The sequence below is a fragment of the Lissotriton helveticus genome, chromosome 6 (genome assembly GCF_964261635.1).
Source record: "Lissotriton helveticus chromosome 6, aLisHel1.1, whole genome shotgun sequence".
Classification (NCBI taxonomy): Eukaryota; Metazoa; Chordata; class Amphibia; order Caudata; family Salamandridae; genus Lissotriton; species Lissotriton helveticus.
This window is the reverse complement of record NC_136067.1, coordinates 1499146758-1499169642: the sequence shown is the minus strand read 5'-3', so window position 1 is coordinate 1499169642 and position 22885 is coordinate 1499146758. Positions and strand designations below refer to the sequence as shown.

Genomic DNA, 22885 nt, shown 5'->3' with positions numbered 1-22885 from the left:
GAGCGTTTTAAGGACTCCAGGGCTATGACCAAGTCCTTGGGCCAAGGCCAACGCCAGCAAACTTCCACTTTTCGCCCCTTTCGTGGCCAAGGAAGGGGAGCCCCCGAACGTCCAGCAAGCCGCAGACCCAGTCTCAACGCGGTCGCGGACGTGGTTACCACCGTGGCGGTTCGAGGGGACACCGGCAGGGTCAGTCCACACCTGCCCCCGTAGCATCTGCCTCTAAGCCTTCCTAGTCTGGCATTTCAGGCCCATTCGACGCCAGTGGGGGGCAGGGTTCGCCATCACCTCCTCCACTGGCATACCATCACGTCAGACAGGTGGGTGCTGAAAATTGTCCAAAGGGGCTACTCCCTCCCCTTCGAGGCGACCCCTCCAGCCATGCTACCGCAGTACCACCGCATGTCGGGGGATCACCTGCAACTTCTGCAGGAGGAAGTTACGGCCCTCTTGGCCAAGGGGGCCATCAAGCGCGTTCCTGGGCCAGAAGTAGGATGTGGTTGCTATTCCCACTACTTTCTGGTACCCAAGAAGGGCAAAGGAGGCCTACGCCCTATCTTGGACCTACGGAGTGTCAACGGCTTCCTCTGGAAGGAGAGGTTCAAGATGCTGACTTTGGCTCAGGTCCTAGCTGCCCTGGACCCAGGAGACTGGATGGTAGCATTGGACTTGCAGGACGCGTATTTCCACATCCACGTCCTGCCGGCCCACCAGCGCTACCTGCGGTTCACAGGAGGCCACGAGCACTTTCAGCTTACTGTGCTCCCCTTCAGCCTTACCAGTGCCCCTCGGGTGTTCACGAAAGTGATGGCGGTGGTCGCAGCTCATCTGCGCAGATCAGGGGTTTTAATCTTCCCCTATCTCGACGATTGGTTGTTGAAGGCGGGCTTGCCCCAAACAGTTGTCTCCCATCTCCAGACTACGGCCGACCTCCTGCACTCGCTGGGGTTCTCCATCATCATGCCGAAGTCACACCTGTGCCCCTCTCAGAAGCTCCTTTTCATCGGAGCGGTTCTGGATTCGGCGCAGTTTCGGGTTAATCCCCCTGAACAGTGTGTTCGGGATATTCAGGCTCTGATTCCGGTCTTTCAGCCTTTATCCCGAGTCTCGGTCAGGTTTACGCTGCAGCTCCTGGGGCTGATGGCCTCCTGCATCCTTCTGGTGCATCACGCCATGTGGCGGATGCGGGCTCTGCAGTGGGACCTGAAGTTTCAGTGGGCATAGCATCATGGCAGCCTGTCCGACCACGTCCTGATCTCGGAGGGTACTGCGAGTCATTTGCAGTGGTGGCTCACGAACCACGATTGGGTCCGCGGCAGATCTCTCTCCCTACCCCAACCGGAGCACGTAGTGGTGACAGATGCGTCCCTCCTGGGATGGGGGAACCACATGGGAGAGAGGGAGATCAGAGGCCTCTGGTCTCTGGCGGAGTCCCGGCTCCATATCATCTTCTGGAGCTGCGGGCTATCCGACTTGCACTGAAAGAATTCCTTCCCTCTGTCCGGGTAAGTGTAGTGCAGGTGTTCCGGGACAACACCACCACCATGTGGTACTGCAACAAACAGGGCGGGTGGGGTCGTGGACCCTTTGGCAGGAGGCTCTGTCCTCTGGACATTGCTGGAACACCAGGGCGTCACCCTGGTGGTTCAACCCCTGGCAGGTTCCCTGAACGCCAGGGTGGATGAACTCAGCCTCCGGTGCATGATCGATCACGAATGCCGTCGGAACTCGGACGTGGCACAGGGTCTCTTTCAGCAGTGGGGAGAACCTTGGTTAGATCTTCATCAGTGGGGAGAGCCTTGGTTAGATCTATTCTCCACCGAAGAGAACGCGCAATGTCATCAGTTCTACGTGTTGGAATTTCCATGGCGGCACTCGCTCAGCGACGCTTTTTGTCTTGAGTGGAGCTGCGGTCTGTTGTACGCCTTTCCGCCTATACCACTTCTGCCCAGAGTGCTGAAGAAGATCATGCGAGACCGGGCCCAAGTCATCCTTGCGGCTCCGAAATGGGCACGAAGATGTTGGTATCCCGAGCTACTCAGCATGTCATTTGATCCCCCGATTCGTCTGCCTCTTCAGGAGGACCTTCTGTCGCAGCAGCAGGGGACGTTCCTCCACACAAACCTGTCCAGTCTCCACCTACATGCGTGGAGATTGCGCGGCGGAACTTGAGGCCATTTGACTTTCCTCCTGAAGTCTGTGATGTGATTATGTCAGCCAGGCATCCCTCCACAAAGAAGCTATATGCCTGCAGGTGGAAAAATTTTGTGGTATGTGCACAGCAAAGGCTGTGGATCCACTCTCTGCCCCCCTTTCGGAGGTTCTCCTCTTCCTCCTTTCTCTTGCCCAGCAGGGCTCTGCTCTGGGCAGTATCAAGGGTTACCTCTCGGCCATTTCAGCCTTCTTAAGTCTTCCTGATCAGCCTTCTCTTTTCAAATCCCCGGTTGTAAATAGATTCTTGAAGGGCATCACTCACATGTTTCTTCCTGTTCCTTTCGTGATGCCTCAGTGGGACTTGAATCTTGTTCTGACGTACCTGATGTGCGCTCCCTTTGAGCCACTTCATAACTGTCCTCTTCGTCTTCTGACTCTTAAAACTGCATTCCTGGTTGCCATCACCTCTGCCAGGAGAGTGAGTGAGCTCCAGGCTCTATCTTCTAAACCTCCTTTCCTCTCTGTCCGTCCGGACAAGGTTGTTCTGAGGACTCGTCCTTCTTTTCTGCCCAAGGTAGTCACAGCCTTTCTCATCGGGCAGTCCATCACCTTGCCCACCTGTTTTCCGCCTCCCTCGAAAGAGGAAGAGAGGCTAAAACGTCTGGACCCAAAACATGCGCTCTCCTTCTATCCAGATCGCACACGCCAGTTCCGGGTGGACGACCAGCTCTTTGTTGGTTACGTGGGCGCTAAGAAGGGACGGGCTGTGCACAAGTGGACCATCTCTCGGTGGGTCGTCTTGTGCATCAAGGTTTGCTACTCCTTGGCAAAAAAGGAGCCTCCTGTTGGGCTGCGCGCCCATTCTACTCGGGCCACGGCAGCTACTACTGCCCTGGGTCGGGGAGTCCCCTTGCAGGACATCTGTCAAGCAGCTACGTGGGCCTTGCTGCACACGTTTACTAGGCACTACTGCCTGGACAGCCAAGTCCGGAGAGATGGCTTTTTAAGCCGTTCTGTTCTCCAGGACTTTCTGGTGTGATCTTGGTTCACAAACCCACCACCGGGGTTGGTATTGCTGGGGTATCTATTCTAAGGTAAGAAATCTAATACTAACGTGTTTCTTTCAGATGCACAAGTTACTTACCTTCGGTAACAATATATCTGTAAGAAACATTAGTTAGTGTTAGATTCCTTACCGCCATATTCATCCTCCCCGTTCTGCGAACCGATGTCTAGGGTTAAGGACATCCCTTTCAGGGCCCTAGTTTCATGGCACCAGTGTCGGTTTCTATCATGGCTCTGCGTCACTGGTGCGGAAAGCTATGTACAGAACTGACGTCAGTGCGCGAGGGCGGCGTCTAAGTACTCCGACGTCATCCCGGCGATCACGACGCCGAGGACAGACACAGAGCCACAGACGACGCCTACCGACGCGCAGGGGTACTGCTAATGAAAACTTTCCGGATCCAGTCTGACGCCTGGGGATATTCTAAGGTAAGGAATCTAATACTAACTAATGTTTCTTACAGATATATCGTTACCGAAGGTAAGTAACTTGTGCTTCATCACTTCTGCTGTACAGAAAACGCTTTTGTTTGATTTAATAGACTAAATATTAGCTCCATATAGAATGCAAATTTAGCCACATATAAGATACACTTGACTGCAGACTTGCCTTTCAATTCATTAAATGCATTGTCATCAGGGCTTGGCCAGGAATGTCTCTCACATCATGTTTAAAAACTATCACTTTTAATAACTACATAACAAAAGCATAAAGGAACAGCCCACTGTTATTTGCAATCACCCGATTTTATATTGAAATGGCAAAATAATTTGTCACTGACATGGTTCAAAAACTATATCGTGTACAATGCTTGGAAATAAAGTTTCTGCAAATATTTGTCATTTGCACATCACCAATTAAAGTCCTGGTTTGTTTTACTCCAATTTAAATATTTGTTTGCATCACACTTCTGAACAGGAAAAAAAAGTAATTTCATAATTTCTGATCTATTTGTACTATTCATTTACAAGCTGTTGTTGGAGAAAAAAAGGGGTATTTTAATGCATTTTTTCACAATTATTGTCAAATAGCTCACTTAACAAAAAGCATTAACTGTAAAAAGAGAAAGAAAAGTAAACACCATTTTCCAGGAACACATGAGCAACAATTAGTAAAAAGACAAACTGACATTTGACCTCCGTCCTTGAGCAGATGGCAAATGTGTCAAGATTAAACAAGTTTTGAAGGCGTTTTAATTGCTCATTCTCTCTCTCAAAGTCTTTATTTCGGCATGAATGCCATAAAAGAAACAATTCAAATGCATACAATAAAAACATATTAAAAACTGTACAGCGTGGAACATAAAACCATTCATTAAGAACAATTCATTTGTATAGGAGACAATTGTAAATAACAGCATCAAAGTTCTGCATTGGACCCCTCATTAATTAATTGAAAGGGAATTTTGACATTTCTACCTATTTACAATCGATAGCCCAATTTTTTTCTTTGGAAAAAGATACAATGCAAAAATCTACTAACACTAAATATTATGGGTTGACTTGTGTTGGTAGAAAGGATTCTCAGAGCCTGAGAACATGATCTCACACCTAACACTAGGCATATTGGTTTGATCCATCTTTTCCTGGCCTGGGCATATAATGGGCAGAAAAAGAGGATATGTTGCTCGTTTTCTTTTTGGTGACTTCCACACATGGGGCAAAGTTCGTCTACCACCTGATTTGGGATATTTGCACCACTGGTCCAACGAGCCAATGTGGAGCCTATTTGGAGGTTGCCGTATCTAAATTTTAAAAATAAAGTTTTTGCAAGCGGCGGTTCTATTTCATCCAAAAAGGTCTCGAAAGTTGGTTCATCTTTAAAAGTGAGGAACTTTGTTACTAGTGTCCCACTAGATGAAGCACTTTTGGTCATGTCTATGATGTGTGTCCAGAAGGCCCTTTTTGCTATTTTTTTTGAGTTCGGTGGTAATAGGTCTGGGTTTTCCCAATAATGCTTCATACCTAAATTGTGAAGCCAAATTTTGACATGTTTGACCCACGATATTACTTGGAAGTTATCGAGCTCCATAACTTCTTTAAGCCCATTTCTATAGTCTTGTAATTCTGGTACCTGCCATAGCCTTATCCATAGCAGCAGAGGGCGTAAAATAATATGGTGGTCCGTTCTTCGAAAATTTAGGTCCAATTGGAGGGGCACCAAAGGGGTACTTCTAGGAACCCTGACCAAACTCCTCACAAAATTGTTATCTATGACACTAAAAGTGCCTTTCGACCCGGGGCCCCAGATTTCTGAGCCGTAAAGCACTGCTGGCTGCACCTTGAATTTAAAAAGTTCAACCGCAGGGGATACGGCTTTGCTGGTACTCAGACTTTGTTCCCTGAGAATGGGTTTTGCATTCTGACAAAATGTCATCTTGCTTTTTTCCAGTTGGGCTTTCCAAGAAAATTTGGAATCCAGTGTCACCCCTAAATATGCAAAGTAAGGAACCGATTCTAATTTTAGACCATTAAGGGTTAAGCAGCCTTTATCTGTTTTAGTCGGATTTAGGGCCATACACTTTTCCCGTTTATCTCCAATCCTTTCTTGCTACAATACTCGCTGAAGGAATTCAGGAGAGCTTGAAGACCTTTTTTTGTCTGGGAAATCAGAATAGTGTCGTCAGCGAATAATAGGGAAGTTACCTTTTCACCGTTGAGCTTGGGGGAATCGTTTTTACATCCCTCTAAATGTGATTGAATATCATTCACGAAAAGGGAGAAGAGGGTAGGGGCCAAGACACACCCCTGGCGCACACCACGCTCAATAGGAATTTTTGGGGTTAGTTCTCCGTTTGGGCCCCAGCGAATTCTCGCAAAATTGTCTCTATGGAGCTCTTTAATTTGCGCTATTAAGGTGGTTGGCATCCCTACTACACTCAATGCTTCCCATAGTAATTTTCGCGGCACTAAGTCGAATGCTGCCCTTAGGTCAACAAACGCAACATGTAGCTGGCCCTTTTTGATCTTAACATATTTCCAATAAAGGCAACAGAAACGGAAAATTTGATCTATTGTACTTACTTTGGGTCTGAATCCCGCTTGATATCTAGTCAAAATTGCCTTTTCGTCCAGCCAGTCATTAACACGAAATAAAATATGACGTGCATACATTTTCTGGAGTATGTCCATTAAACTTATTGGCCGGTAATTTGAGGGGTCCATCCTGTCTCCTTTTTTAAAAATTAAAACAATTTCAGCTCCCTTCCAACTCTCTGGGAAATCTAGATTTCGGGATAACTCATTGCACAAGTAATTAATGTAGGGTGCCCATATTTTTAGATCATGTTTATACAAGTCTCCCAGAATCTTGTCTAACCCAGGGGCTTTGCCAGGTTTAATTTGGCTTATTGCCAGTTCAGTCTCTCCTAGCGTAAAGTTCAAATAGTCTGTTGGAAGAGCATTACTTAGGACAACCATAGCAGTGGGGAGTTCTTCATATTTTTTATAAAGGCTAGTGAAGTGGTTTACCCAGGTCTGTTCGTCCAAATAGACGTCCTTGGCCACTCTCCCTTTGTGGTTTCCATTCGCTACTAGCCTCCAGAAAGCTACATTATCACGTGATTTTGCTGCGTACAGCAAATCAGCCCATTTCTCTTCTTCCCAAGCTAATTTGGTTGCCTTTTGAATCAATTTAAAATTGTTCCTAGCTGTTTTAATATGTAAAAGTGCCTTGGATTTGATCGCAGTTATAAGTGCCATTTTCGACTCCCTACAAGCTTTGTTGTACCAGGGCTTGCTATGGGACAAATGATGTGTCTTCTGCTGACTTTTCTTGGGCATTTTGGTGACTAGCAATTTTAAAGCGTCAAAGAATTTTTGGTGTAACATCTTAAAGTGGCTATTGTTTTCCTCGTCTAGGGAGTGATTTAAATATGGGCCAAAAGTACATGCGAAAAGTGAATATATTTCTGCGACAATTTCACCATTGTCCAGTATAAACGGCCATTTTAGAGATCGTCTATTATTGCTAATATGGGTCTCGCTGTCGTCACCACTCGTTCCCTCTTGAGACCTGAGGGAAACTGTAGCTTCTAACAGCGAGGCCTCCATTTTGAGATCCAGTGGGAAGTGATCGCTTTCTAATCTTTCTATTACCTCCATATCAAGGAGGTATGCCCAAGTTGGTATGGAGGCAATAACAAAATCTATGTTGCTTTTGTAGTTCCCCCTAAATAAGGTAGGCTTCTTCAGGCTATCCGACGGTAAACGTCCATTACAGGCCCTAAGGCAATTTTCTGTACATATTTTCATCATTTGGAGGGCCATAGTAGAACATTTAACTGGTTTAATGTTGCCTAAAGCAGGGATTTTGTTAGCTTCGTCTTCTTCTAAAAAGATATCACTAAGTCCTACGACTAATTGCTCATTCACTTTCTGAACAAAAAGAACACCCGTTTCTTCCAGCTTAAGTTTACTCACCAGCAGGTTGGAGTAAGTGCTTAAAATAGGTCGACCTGCTAAAATTTCACTCGCAATTGCCAGGGGGTGATTTTTCGAGGCCTGACCTGTATTTCAGGGCTGGGAACCTTTCGGGGATCTGAAATTATGGGATTCTTGTGGCCCAGGTGCACTGTGGGTCAGGTCACTTCTATGTTGTGAGGAGCGTTGTGAATCACTCACTGGATAACTCTTCAGAAAGCGGATGTGACATGTCTATAGCATGCTTGGAACCTGGTAAATCAATAATGTGGATTAGTAATATTATTATTTCCAGGTGTAAGAAAACAGGCCTTTTTGTAGCCCCCCCCCGACTTTATGTGCCATTTGGACTACGAGCTGGTTTTCGACAGTGCACTAAAGCCTGCTAACCAGGCCCCATTGCCAGTGCTGTCTTCCTAAAACTGATACATGTGAATTGGCAACCCCAATTGGCAAGGACTTTAACCCCCTTGGAAGCAGTGGTACTCAGTGCATGGGAGTTCATGTGGTCACCAGGGCCTAAAGCACTATTTGTGCCACCCTGAGTGACCCACCTAAACAGATGACAACAGTCCTGCCATTGCAGACTGCAGGAGCAGTGCAAACTGCCCGAACTAGACTTTGCCCTCACCTTCTGTAGCAAAGTCGGGGCACTATTTTTTATATGTACCAGTCACCCCTAAGGAAGGCCTCTGAGCCCAGGAGGCAGGGTGCATTATATTAATGGTCTGAACGTATAAGTGCAAGCTTTTATGTCATTATAGTTGACTTTTCTATTAAAGGCTACTGTAAGTGACCAGCAGTCCATAGGATAACATGGGCTGACACCCAGGCAAACTCTAGGTCGCCAGCTCCATTATGGTACAGCCAAAATATGTCATGTTTGGTATCAGTGTGCCTCATCACCCCTGACACGATTCCTGTGCCGAGGACGAGGTGGCATACACCAGGCGGCTACCTTAGAGGTTGAGCCTCAAGTGACTCATCCACTTTACACCGATTTGTTTTTAGTCTTATCCCTATCCTATTCTTTTCCCTCAATAAAGATTTACCTGAAGGATTGGAGGTCATTTTAATTCACTTACTACTATCAACATCAATACAGTCTCCCTCCTGGGGAAGGTTATGTTGTCACTTGGAGAATGGGACACTCAAGTGACAGACCCTATGATGACACTATACACCAAACCACACTAAGGGGAGATTATATACACTGCAGACTGTGAGCGTGTGGTTGAGGGTCTCCGAGACAATATTCCTGCGACTCTAGTATTGAGACCTCTGTGGTATAGCCCCACCCTTTTCTAATTGATAAGTACCACTTTGAAGCAGAATAAACCTATGCTCCTACCTCCCTCCATTTTTTGATTCATAATACCTTGGAGGTTGCCTACTTGGTCGCCCCAGCCTTTCCTGTACTCTCATCTGGCTGCCAGCCTGCAGCTGATCCAGCCAAGAATGGAATCTGGCCCCCAGCCAGGAGGTTTGAACTCTCCCTGGAGTCAAAAACAATGGCCACCTCCCTACCTTGCAGGGTGGCTAGTGAAGTGGCACATCAAGGGGGATGAGCTTCAAAACCTTCCCCGCCAGTGATGTGCAACAAGGGTGCCAACCAAAGAAGGAAACAGCCTCCCCCAGGAAGATTTGTACCCAGGCAGGTGGGAAAATTAGGTATTCAGGAGGTGTACACTACAAGAAGGTTAGCCACACCTCTAGGGTAGGCTACATATTCTGTGCATCCAAGAAAGGTTTCTCCAATTTTGAAAAGTGGCAGAATAGAGGGTCTAGATAGAAAAGGTGGCACACCCTCCCGGATAGTAGGCCATTGGCTGGAGATAGTAGACCATTGGACTCTTGCACCCACACCCCTAAATCTAGGATGCAAGGGCTACCCCTGGCACCAGAACCTCAGTTCTGATCTGACTTGCAACAGAGGACACAAGAAGAAACCCGAGTCTGCGACAACAGGAGCTACACAAACCAAAGGCATGAAACTCTGCTCCTGTGGCAACCTCCCTGGGACTGCATGACTGCGACTCATCCCAGACTAAAGACCAAGTCCTTTAGACAGATAGGCCCATTTGAGAGTCAAAGGCAATCTCCAGACTCCCCTGGACTAGAGGCACTAGTCCCCTGCACACAACAGGTAAAAACAATACACAGGAACCAAAGAATCGTAACATCTGAGGGATCGTCCAAAAGTAGATGGTCCAGTGCATTGTGTGAAGCACAGTTCTGACTACCAGCAAGTTTCAGGCGGCTACCGTTAATCATCTTTCGCCCCTGGACCGCCGGATGTCAAAATAATTTTCTGCTGAGCTTACCGCTGCCAAGGTTTGACGGTTGCCATTCGGGCACACCACCACCTTTACCTCACTGCACCTGCACCTTGAGAGAATACCGCAAAACCTTCATTCTGTTTCTTCACCAGCACTGTGTAAGCAGTAAAACCAGCTCCCCCGCGGATTCTGCTTCAAGACGAAGGACAGCCAGGACAACTCGGCACCCAGGCTTCAAAAGCCAGGACAATTTAACTAACTGTTGTGGCTTGGTTCTAGGACTAGCATCACTGTTATCCTCCTTGGGTTCAATGACCTTGACCTGCAAGTGACCGATTTTCACTAGTGCTTTATCCCATTAACCGCAGTGATAAGGTTTTGAAGTACAGTTTTGTACTGGTTTAATTTAGCTTCTAAAATCCATAACTCTGGGTAAACCTATCCAATTGAATTTGTTTTGTTGTCTAAATTCATGTAAAAATCTGCTTTTATTTTTATAAATTGGTGTCCGGTTTCTTCGAGTCCTGTCAATTACTTATCATCCATGTTGGTACTCTGAAATACTAAACACATGTTCCTGTAGTAAAGCCTGTCTGCTCTTTGCCACTCTACTAGGACTAAGCTATGGATTCATTATTGTGAATCCAAGGACAATCTTTGTGGCATTGTGAGTATTACATGATGATGTCTAACCAGCATCACCACAGAATACTCTACCTTTCTACATCAGTTAAGTAATTAATTCTTTAATAAAGTTCTCTCGTATGGTTCAGCTAACAATAGCAAATACTCCCTTCAATCAATCAATCTGAGTACTTGTAAAGCGCGCTACTTACCTGTGAGGGTCCCAAGGCGCTGAGGGGGGGTGCTGCTACAGCTCGTAGAGCCAGGTCTTGAGGAGTCTCTGAAGGTGAGTAGGCCTTGGGTCTGCCGTATGTGGGTAGGGAGGGTGTTCCCGGTCTTGGCGGCGAGGTAGGAGAAGGATCTGCCGCCAGAGGTCGTTCATTCGATGCGGGGGACAGCGGCCAGGGCGAGGCTGGCGGAGCTTGAAGGTGATCCACTTGTCGATGGGGAGCCAGTGTAGGTCTCTCAGGTGGGGGGTGATGTGGCTGCGGCAGAGGAAGTTGGCGATCAGTCGGGCGGAGGCGTTCTGGATGCGTTGTAGTGGTCGTAGGTGTTTGGCTGGGATTCCTGCGTAGAGTGTGTTGCCGTAGTCCAGTCTGCTGCTGACGAGGGCCTGTGTCACTGTTCTTCTTGTTTCGGTCAGGATCCACTTGTAGATCCTGCGGAGCATGCGGAGGGTGTTGTAGCAGCAGGAGGAGACTGTGTTGACCTGTTTAGACATGGAGAGGGAGGAGTCGAGGATGAATCCTAGATTGCGTGCATGGTCGGTGGGTGTTGGTGCTGTTCCCAGTGTGGTCGGCCACCAGGAGTCGTCCCAGTCTGAGGGGGTGGCTCCGAGAATGAGGACCTCCGTCTTGTCCGAGTTCAGCTTCAGACGGCTGCTCCTCATCCAGTCGGCGACGGCCTTCATTCCCTCGTGGAGGTTGGTTTTGGCGGTGTGTGGGTCCTTGGTGAGGGAGAGGATTAGCTGGGTGTCGTTGGCGTAGGAGATGATGAGGTCGTGATGGCGGGCCACTTGTGCGAGGAGGGCCATGTATACTTTGAACAGCGTCGGGCTGAGGACTGAGCCCTGAGGGACGCCACAGATTATGTCGGTGGCTTCGGATCGGAAGGGTGGGAGGCGGACGCTCTGGGTTCTGCCGGTGAGAAAGGAAGTGGTCCAGTCAAGGGCCTTCTTCTGGATTCCGGCTTCTAGGGGGCGTGTCTTTAGAGTGCGATGGCAGACCGTGTCGAAGGCGGCTGACAGGTCTAGGAGGATGAGGGCTGATGTTTCACCATTGTCTAGTTGGCGCCTGATGTCGTCTGTGGCGGCGATGAGGGCTGTCTCGGTGCTGTGGTTTCGTCTGAATCCGAAAGGGACGGGTCCAAGATGATGTTGTCATCCAGGTGGTGGGCCAGTTGCATGTTGACGATTTTCTCGATGACCTTTGCTGTGAATGGGAGCAGGTAGATGGGCCGGAAGTTCTTGAGTTCCTTGGGGTCTGCTTTGGGCTTCTTGAGGAGGGCGTTGATTTCGGCGTGCTTCCAGCTTTCCGGGAATGTCGCTATTTCAAAGGAGATGTTGATGACCTTCCGTAGTTGGGGTGCGATGGCTGCGTCTGCTTTGTTGAATATGTGATGTGGGCACGGGTCAGGCGGAGATCCTGAATGGATGGAGTTCATGACCTTGGCTGTCTCGTCGTTGTTGACGCTGGACCAGGAGATCAGGCGGTTGGCGCTGGTGGTGTTCACAGGGGAGATGGACTCTGGCGTAGTCGGGCGGTCGTGGTGTTGAAGCTGTTGTGGATGTTAGCGATCTTGCGGTGGAAGAAGATGGATAGTGAGCCGCACAGTTCTTGTGCGGGCGGGATGTCATTGGCGTTGGCGCTGGGGTTGGAAAATTCCTTTACGATGCTGAAGAGCTCTTAGCTGTTGTGCGTGTTGTTGTCCAAGCGGTCTTTGAAGGAGGATCTCTTGGCTAGTCTGATGAGGTGGTGGTGTCTGCGGGTGGCGTCCTTGTGGGCTGCGTGGTTGTCCGGTGTGCGTTCGTGTAGCCATGTCTTCTCCAGTCTTTGGCATGCGCATTTGGAGGCCTGGAGCTCGTTGGTGAACCATGTGGCTCTCTTGTTGGTGTGGTTGTTGGAGGGTTTCTTCAGCGGGGCGAGGGTGTTGGCGCAGTCGTCGATCCACTGTCTGAGGTTGCGGGCTGTGGCGTCAGAGGTGGTGGGGTCGGTGGGTGGGTTCTTGGCGAGGGAAATGAGCAGCTGGTCTTCGGTGACTTTGCTCCAGCAGCGGCAGGGCAGCTGTTGGGTGTGATGGTGCGTGGTTGGTTTCTTGAAGGGGAAGTGGATGCAGCGGTGGTCAGTCCAGTGGAGTTCGGTGGTGTGATCGAAGGCAACGTGGGAGCCTGTGGAGAAGATGGGGTCAAGCGTGTGGCTGGCGGAGTGGGTGGGTGTGGTGATGAGTTCTCTGAGGCCGAGGTTGTCGATCAGGGAGGCGGAGTTGGCGTCGTTGTTGTTCTCGAGGTGGAAGTTTAGGTCCCCGCGGAGGATGTTGTCCTTGGAGGCGAGTGTGTGGGTGCTAGCGAGGTCGGCGATGGAGTCGCTGAACCGAGCCCGGGGTCTGGGTGGTCTGTAGATGAGTGTTCCTCTGAGGGTGGTGTTGGGGTCGGTGTGTATCCAGAAGTGCAGGTATTCGGCGGTGTTGAGGGTGTCGTCTGCGTGGGTGGCGACTTTGAGGGTTGACTTGTGGATGATGGCTATTCCTCCTCCGATTCCGTTGGCGCGATCCCTGCGGGTGATCTTGTAGCCGTCCAGGATGGTATGGCGATGTCGGGCGCCAAGGAGTCATTCCACCAGGTCTCGGTCAGGAAGGCCACGTCTGGGGCGGAGGTGTCGAGCAGATAGAGCTCGACAGCGTGTTTGCGTGCGGAGCAGGTGTTGAGAAGTATGCAGCGGAGGTGGTTGGGTCCAGTCCTTGGGGGTTTGGTGTTTCTGTCGCAGGTGAAGCTGCAGGTGCAGCAGGAGACGGGTCCGTTTTGGGGCGGCCTGGAAGCAGGTGTGATTTCGGCCGGCGTTGAGGGCATGGATGGTGCTGGTGTCGTAGTGGATTCTGGTGTTGTGGTGTTTGCGGGGTCCAGGGATTCTATGTACTGTTTTAATATGCATCAAATTAATTCTGTGAAAGTATATATACAAGTGATGGCTGGTGATTCCAGGGTACCTCATCTTAGTGTTATACGAATTAGGTTACTATGACAAACAGCCAGATATAACTTCTGTAGTAATTCATTTAAGTGATAAGTTAGACTTGCAAATGTGACTAGTAAGCATTTGGTCATTTTGCATCGCCATTAATGCAGAATCTCAAGGATGTCGGCTTGTTTAGTGTGCTTTTAATACATTTCTATGACCTGTTTTATGGACAGTAGTTGGTGGCCTGTATTTGTTTGTAAATCACATAACCTGATTGTGGGAGGTTATTGAAAAATTGTTGGTTTTCTTTTGGTTTTCCAGCATGCTGGAGGAATTTATGCTAGACTTGAAGCTCAGATTAAGACCTCAGCACAAACAAACACGCGACAAAACGTAGCAGAGAGGAACCCTAGGTAAGTAAATTCTGTGCCCTCGGCAAAATCGTTTTGTATGTGTATTTCTTAAAAGGATCCACATGTAAAAAAATTAGATAATATTGATCTGTATGTCTCAAAAGCTAGATCCTATGTTGAAAAAGTTACAGAATAACACTGAGGATTGAATAGTTGGAGGAATACCCCTAAAACAAGTACTGCCTTGCACTAGAACCTTTATTAACAGTTCATCTAGTTTTTTGGGTCGATATAGATGTTTGTCTAGTTATTTTTTTTTAACCTTTCTATTAGCAAATAATGGCCTTGGTTTTTTAAAAGTACTCAAGTGGCCCAATTTAGAGGAGGGTGGTAACAGTAAGTCCGCTACAGAAGATGCAGGCACCATTGGTATGAAAGCCACCAATTTTGAGTTTACAACTGGGTATCCCAGTGGCATTCCTCAGGTTCCACCACTGACTCCTCAAAGGTTGGAGATTCTGCTCAATGTGTCGATGGGTCAACTGCCCATCTAGAGTGCCGATTCTCCACCAGCTACTTGCGCCTCTTGTCAGAGCATGCACCCTAAGGCCATCAAAGAGCCCAAAGCCAAGCTCCTCATAGCCCGGACCTGTAATGAAAGGTAAAATCATCTTTGTTTGAGACAAAGATCAAGACCTCCCTCCTCACACTCTTTTGGAAATAAAAAGAAGGTTAGGAAGCATAATAATAATGGAGGAGATAGGCCCCCGAGATGACGACAGACTCCCACATGATCGTCATCCTTGGAGCCGGAGTCGTTGCAGTGGAACCTTCTGAGCCTGCTGTAGCCAGCTACCACTCTGTTTAATAGCCTGACCTGATCGTTGAGCTGACCCCACTAACATCTTGGGCTCCATTGGCACCTACTCAGCCAGTGGAGGGAATACCGGCACCGCAGCCTTCCTTTCCGAAGTTCTGGCTCCAGGTATGTACTCCACAGCTTTCCTCAGCGCAATGTTTGGAATCTTTGCTGGAGCCCCAACGCCAGTTGATGTTCCCTTGGGACCAGTAGTGCTGCTTGGCCTTCCCATGTTAATGCTGATGGCTCCATACAGCACTGGGACTGGCACTCCTACACCGACTCCAGCTTCCTTTCCTGCGGCAAACTATTCAGTTCTGTTTTCAATGCCTTGGCTGGTAACACCCCAGAAGCCACCGATGCTGACTATTCTGCCTCCTCCAGCACCGTGCACTGAGTCACTGGTGCTGACTTGCTCATCTTTGGAACCCCTTTGCAGCCAAGAAGTCCAGAAAGGAGGCTCCGAGACTGATAGAGGAAGAGGAGTAAAAACTGCTGATCCACAACCTTTTCGGTTCAGACTCTGATCCTCTGAATCTCTATACAGCTTACAATGATGGGGAAACTCCATAAGTGTTATCAGGGTTGTCTTCAGCTAGTGGCATCTCCAGAAGTGGAGAGTCTGACTGGAGCCCCAACTCTGAAGGATGTATCGTTCCACTCAGTTGTCCAGAACATGCCAGACATTTTGAACCTACAGTTGCCGACTGTGGTCTTTACGACCAGTGTCCTCAGAGTCGCTACTCCCCTTGGCTCCAGCAGCTGAACCTTTGCTCCCCTTCAATGAAGCATTGGTGGAATGTGTCTTTGCAGTCTGGTAAAAGCCTTCTTCTGCGCCGGGGGTTAATAAACTAGTTGCCAGATGCTATTGCCCGACTCCAGGGGACCCGAGTTACCTGTCATCTCACCCTTCCCCAAAAAGCCTGTTGATCCAGTCATGCTGCTCCTTAGGTCATTCTCAAGTCATGATCTCAACAGTCCCTTCAGACTGGGAATCCAAATGATTGAAAGCATGGGGAAAGAAAATCTTTGCTGGTAGTATGGCACTGAAGTTCTTGAATGCCAACCGTCTGCTGGCCTGCTATATGCACATGCTATGGGATGTGGCCCAGCTAGTCACACTATACGTTCTGGAAGACATGCATGAGCACTTTCAGGAAGTGCTAAGGGATAGAGAAAAGGCCTCTAAGCAGATCTGTAAATCCAGCCTCCACACCTCTGACTCTGTAGAACGTGGTATGGCAACGTCAGTCTCTATCCATGTCCATGCCTGGCCCAGGGCGTTTGGATTCTCCAGTTATGTGCAGGCCAACATGATGGATCTACCATTTGATGGAGGCAAATTATTTGGGGACAACCCTGATGCAGTCCTTGAGCATTTTTAAGCCAGCAAGGCAATGGCCAAATCTTTGAACCTCGAACAGCCTCAACCCCAAAAGGATTACCAGCAGTTTTCTCACTTTCAAGGATTCTCCAGGGGATATTTATTTTAGTCTGCGACAATCGTACAAATCACTGATTCAGCAATAGCAAAACTTGCTGGTCTGCCAGTACGGGAATGGGGCCAGAGAGAAAGATTGTGGATCCTCCTCCTTCATTCTCCCACCATGCCCCCCAGATCCATGCGAGCCTGTGGGAGTGCAGGTGTCCTCATTTTTCTTGGAATGGAAAGTCATTATCTCTGACCAGTGGGTCCTTCAAATAGTGGAGAGAGTCTTCATCCATCTGTTCCTTCATGATCTACCCCACATACCACCCCCATCCCACTCTCCCACCCTGGACCACCTTGTCATCCTGCAGCAGGGGGTGGTAGCACTCCTTTAGAAAGTATCTGTGGAGTTAGTGATGGAGCAGGAAGAGGGCCAAGGATGCAACTTCTGTTATTTCTATGTACTCAAGGAAAACAGCAGCTTGAGTCTAGTTCTGGACCTCAGGAAGCTGAACTTCTTCCTCAAAACGTTGTTCAACATGCTCACCCTAGCTAAAGTGTTTTTGGCATTGGAAGCTGGAGACTGGATGATGTATATTTGCACCTCCTCATCCTACATTTGCTCTTTGTGGTGGGTTCTACGTCTTACCAGTTTGCAGTACTCCTCTTTGGCTTAACATCAGCACTTCAAGTCTTCAACAACGCGGTGGCAGTTGTTATGGCTCATCTCAGTAGTTTTGGCATCCCCCTTTTCCCATACCTGGGCGACTGGCTGATCAAAGCCAGGTCACCTGAGGTAGTGGTTTGTAGGCGACAGTATCCCTTCTAGTCCCCTGGGCTTTTCATTCAACAAGCCCAATTCTCACATGGCGGCCCACCACGACTCCAGTTGAGGAGGTTAGTAGGGAACACCACTTTTATCTGTGCCTTTGCTCCACCTCATTTCTGACTTCCAGGAAATGGTCCCATCCTTTCAACAAGATGCAAGAGTTTCAGTCCTGAGATTCCTAGGCCTGCTAACTTCCTGCATTTGCCTAGGCGTGTTGCCACAGGAGGGCCATGCAGGAGTAACTCCGCAGGCAGCAGCTATAGCATGGGGGTGGGGGGGGCTGGACCGGCCAGACTCTATTGTGATCACATCTAATGCTGTGGCATAAGTGACTTGGTGGGGGAACAAGGTAAACATCCATGGTGGGATGGCTTTCACCCCCCTCTGACTGTGAATAAAGTAGTAACAGATCACTCCACTTTAGGGTGGGGAGCTCACCTAGAGAATCTTGAGACCAGAGGCGTCTAGTCCCTGGAAGAACACGCTCTTCACATCAAGCTGTTGGAGTGGTGTGTGATTCGGCTGACTCTAAACGCCTTCCTTCCCTTCATCTGGACAATACAACGGTGATATGGTACATCAACAAGCTAGTGGAGTAGAGTCTCATCTCCTTGGTTGAAGGCATTGAGACTGTGGTTGTGGGTACACTGCAGAGGCATCTAGTTTACCGCCATTCACCTAGCGAGATTACTGAATATCAAAACCAATAGCCTATGACGGCGTTCTCTTGCTGATCACAAGCGGCAGCATCTGCCGGAGGTAGTTCAGGACATATTCGCCCAGTGAGGCACTCCTCAGGTGGACCTTTTAACCTCATCGGGCGGTGCCAATGTCAGCAGTTCCATGCCGTCCAATATCCATTGAGGGGAGCATTGGGGGATTCATTTCAGTTGAAATAGAACTATACCTTCAATTCCTTGGGGGTGAGGAAGATGTGCCAAGATTGCACCCAAGTCATTCTTATTGCCCTGGATTAGCCAAGGAGGGTGTGGTATGCAGACTTTCTGTGCTTCTTCACATGTCTCCCTCTCAAACGGCCATTAAGACAGGGCCTCCTCTCTGTCAGAGGGGATGGTAGTGCACCCCAATTTCAGAGGACTTTATGTACGTGCCTAAAGATTGAGCAAGGACATCTGAGTACCTTTCAGCTGCCACAGGAGTTGGTCGACATCATTCTTTTGATGCATAGCCCTTCTACAATTTGTACTTTCCCTTGCCTAGAGGGGTTGTTCAATTTGTACTGCCAAAGGGGACTTGGCTGCATTGTCTGTGTTCCTCAGAACGCCAGAGCAGTGATCACTCTTTAAATTCCCCATTGTGACACTGTTTCTGAAGGGATTAACACATTTGTGTCCTCCCCTTTGTTGTTCCTCAGTGGGATTTTAACTTAATGTTAACTTTTCTGATAGGGACTCCGTTTGAGTCCCTGCTTAGTTGTCCCTTAAGAATGTTAACCTTGAAAACCGTTTTCCTAGAAGTAGTGATAATTTCAGCCAGATGGTTGAGCGATTTGCAGGTTCCTAGTTCCGTCTTTCATTTATATATTTGTAACCTGAAAAGTTGGTTTGAGAACCAGTGCTGCTTTCCTGCCTAATGTTGTGACTCCTTTCCATGTGAGTCAGTCCATCACCCTCCTGACCTTCTATCCCCGTCCCATCCCAGTAACTAGGCGGGCAGGCAGCTACTACCTGGACCGGAAAAGGATACACAACTGGATGACGAGCTCCTAATTAGGTGCTGTTGTGCCAAGATTGGCAGGAGGTGCACAAAAGGACTCTTTCAAGGTGGACGATCCTCTACATTATGACCTTCTATGCGCTGGTCAAAAAGGAACCTCCAAAACGATTTGTGGCCAATTCTACCAGAGCAAAAACTACTACTTCTTTCCCCTTGAATTGCAGAGATATGCAAGGCAGCCATGTTGGCATTTCTGCACACAGTCACAAGGGATTATTGCCTGGTTTGTGAGGTGCGTTGACATGGTCATTTTGCCAGATTCATCCTGCAGGATTTTCTGGTATAACCATCCATCAACCCTCCTTCTAAGGTTAGGGCTATGGAATCTATTCTTCTGTTGAAAAATCTGCAGCTAGAAGTATCCACCAGAAGAAAAAGTTACTTGCCTCCGGTAACTATCTTTCTGGTCGATTCCAAACTAACCACCCACATTTCCCTTTATTGGATAGTTATAGGGAAAGTTAATAAGATCCCCAAAAAATGTTGGCACTGCATTCATCTATCAATGTTAATCAGGTCTCTTGCCTCAAAGCTTGGAAAAAATGGATATTGCACCGGGGTGAGCTACTTCCAGCAGCAGTATAAGGCCAGGGTCCCCTTACGGTGACAGAAGAGCGTGAAAGTTTCTGGATCGATTCCAAACTAACCACCCGCATTTCCCTTTATTGGATAGTTATAGGGAAAGTTAATAAGATCCCCAAAAAATGTTGGCACTGCATTCATCTATCAATGTTAATCAGTTCTCTTGCCTCAAAGCTTGGACAAAAATGGATATTGCACCAGGGTGAGCTACTTCCTGCTGCAGTATAAGGCCAGGGCCCCCTTACGGTGACAGAAGAGCGTGAACGTTTCTGGATCCAGGGATTATTTTACAAGTGATGAATCTCTACATAGAGTTGCCACCAGAATGATTGTTAACAGAGGTAAGTAACTTTTTCTTCTGGCCCATCACCCTTCTGTTGGGATATGTGAGAAGACTGTGTCTCACAACCAAAGCATGTATTACTATGGATGCTCACTGAAAAACTGTATCCTACATTATGATTAAGAGTTAATAGACTCCCATAGACCGGTTATACCAACTCACCACTCTTCTCTTGGGATGTGTGAGGGAAGTGTGTCTCACTACCAAAGGATGAGTTGCTATAATTAGAAGGACTCTCGCGCTGAAGACGAAGCACCGTAAAGGGTTAAAACACCCCAGGCAACTGTACAAGTGTGTGGGATTTACTAATAAAATGTAGAATATACAAATCAAATCAAATCTTGTAATAGTATTTATTCTCCACCTATAAAGAGGCACACTTTAAATGCAGAGCAAAACAGTGCAACTATAAAAGTATCCAGCCACAGGATCTCGGAGTATGCCCTCCCAACAACAGCAGTATTCGCTTTGCTAGTGTGCAGGCATGTTGATAACATTATTTTGGTTCCTTGCAGGAAAAGTGATTTCAAAGTTCAGAAGTAAATGTAAAATAATGCAATGCCTTAAGGTCTCTAATTCAGTATGGTTGGCAGACAACATCGTGTTCCAAAAGAGTTTGAGTGCACTCACCCTCCAATATGGATACAACTGGAATGATTGTAAGCCTCTGAGCAAATTGAACAAATGGGGGAAGCCAGCAACCGCTCTCAACTCCATCGATGGCTTAGAAGTGTCCAATCATTGACAGCAGACTGGAAAAAATAGAGGTGTACCAGTTCATAATGGCATTGTCCAAGCAAGTGGCAAGTCTTGCCCTGTAGAGGCAAGTTCTGACCTTCGCTCTGGATCCTCGCAAATGTCAGCGGGAGAGCGAAGTCTCACTTCATTTGTCCGAAGCAATGAGTGCCACTGATTCTAGTACAGGGGCTTTGTCAGGATGACTGGATAGCTACACACTATGAGCTCAAACTGACCTTTCAGACAGACAGATATTTTTTCCTTCCCTCTGTATGCTATTCTTTCATTCCTTCATGGTGTGCAGCGAAGAACAGATCAAGAACACTTTATTAAGAAAGACCTCTTATGACCTATTACACAGATAATTGGGCTTCCTGGCCATTTCCAGGAAATTATGGGCTTAGCCATCCAGCGGGAGTCCAAGAAGTACATCTCAGTTCCCTTACCCAGTTAAGAAAAAAGTATCCTATGTTGCAAAGATACTGTGAGATCACCACAGCACCTTATGGTCTTAGAAAACCTTAGAAAGCTCTCTAAGTGGTAGCTGTTGAGAGCAGTCTTCAGGCTTAGTCCGGAAGGAGTGTTAAGCAGTTTGTTTTACCAGATCTAATCATGCAGTGGAGGGTAAACGAAAAAGAACCACACAGTGCAGTTCTAAAAATGTCTATTTATTACACAGTACTCACTAACACATTGGTATATCTCCTACCCGATGATATAAACCCAAATACACACAATACTTTGATTGCAAATAGATAAATAACCACAATACACAGTGGTCTCCAGGGGGAGACCAAACCATATACTAAGGAAGTTGGATGCGAACTGCAACCAAAGTCGGGACTTGGACTAGGAGACTCAGTAGAGCTGAGGACACAAGGAATCACCCAAGATTACTACCCAGGAACCCCAAGCAGGCTGTGTGCAGAATGGAAACACAGCCATGTACTCGATAGAAGTCAATGGGAAAGTTGCGGTTGTGAAGAAAAAGGACCTTTGCCTGTAGACCCTGAAGAAACTTTGTGGAAGACAGAAGGCTGGAGAGTCACCTCACCCGTAGATACCCAGGAAACAGGATACCTACTCCAGGGAATCCTTGTGAATAGGTGCGAAGTGACGTTGGAAACCGCCGTAGACCACAAGGGAAGACTGTGCAAGAGTCTGATGGGATCCAAGGGTGGATTCTGGAAGAGAAGAACCTGCATGCAGAGGGGACAGAGTCTATGCCACTCGGAAGTGACCAGGAGGCACGGAAGAGCAATGCCCACAATGATGGACCATTCAAAGGAATTGACGGTGACCTTGTTGCTACAGCTGTGAGGACCAGGCAATGCTGAGGAAGACCCGGAGCTGCGCACAAGCTTTCCCAAGTCGGAAGTAAAAAAACAGGGGGTCGGTGTGCAGCGGGAATACCAACAAGCCTTGCCAGCAAGAGACATGGAAAATGATAAAGGAGCAATGTTGGGACCAGCAAGGTCCAAGGTACTCACCAAGTGGAGGAGAGTCAGAGCAGCCCCGAGCAAGCAGGGAAGCCCACTGAAGCAGTAGAAGACACTCAAAAAGGACCCTAGGCCGGAGCCACAGGAGTCACAAAAGGACCTCTAGCAATTCAGCAAAGAAGAAGGCCTACGGTGCAAAGGATGCAATGGGGACGCTGTTCTTAGCAGGACAAGATGCCAAAACTTCTTGTAGCCCAAAGATCTCTGGATTGCAGAGTCAAAAAGCCTTGGCATTGGCAAGTCGATGCACTGCACAGGAGTTCGTACCTCGAGTTCTGACGAGGGATACTGGCCTCAAAATTGCAGAGATGACAGGTTAGGCCTCAAGGGAGTTGCAGAACCACCACCTGTGTTGCTGAGCCCTAGTAGTCCGTGTGACGTCAGAAGCAGCCGACCGGTCAGCTTCATTGCGGTTCTGTAGATGCAGGGGAGGGACTTCTTCACTTACTTCGGGTGTCCTTGATGCCCACAAGTCTCTTGAAGATCCTGAAAGAAGCACAGACACAGACGACGAAGAAGACTTTCAGAACAGCAAGACCAGGAGTAGCAAGAGTCTTCCTTGATGCAGTCTCGGTTCCAGGCAAAGTCCAAGTGTCCAGACAGTCGAAGAGTGACATGGTTTCAGGCTCGTCCCATTACGAATTTGATGACCGACTCAAAGGTATGTCCTTTATACTCTAAGAAAGGGGTCCTTCCCAGGGAAGATGCTGGATAGAGGGGTGGATTCTCCCATGCCCTTTGTCCAGTTTCGCACGAGAGCGAGGGCCAAGGGCTCCCAGAACTGATTCTAACTGGTGTA

At 48.1% G+C, this 22885-nt stretch overlaps 1 protein-coding gene across 3 annotated transcripts in view; it reads left to right on the top strand.

Annotated features, from left to right (window-relative positions):
* SANBR (SANT and BTB domain regulator of CSR) overlaps positions 1 to 22885 on the top strand; it is a 330259-nt gene that overhangs the window by 275634 nt on the left and 31740 nt on the right. For 2 of the 3 annotated variants that reach the window (XM_078649295.1, XM_078649294.1), the window contains exon 20: positions 14039 to 14130. In XM_078649295.1, the coding sequence (XP_078505421.1) occupies positions 14039 to 14130 (92 nt within the window). Of the gene's footprint in view, positions 1 to 14038; positions 14135 to 22885 lie in introns of those variants that run through there. The other variant, XM_078649296.1, reaches the window with a different exon arrangement.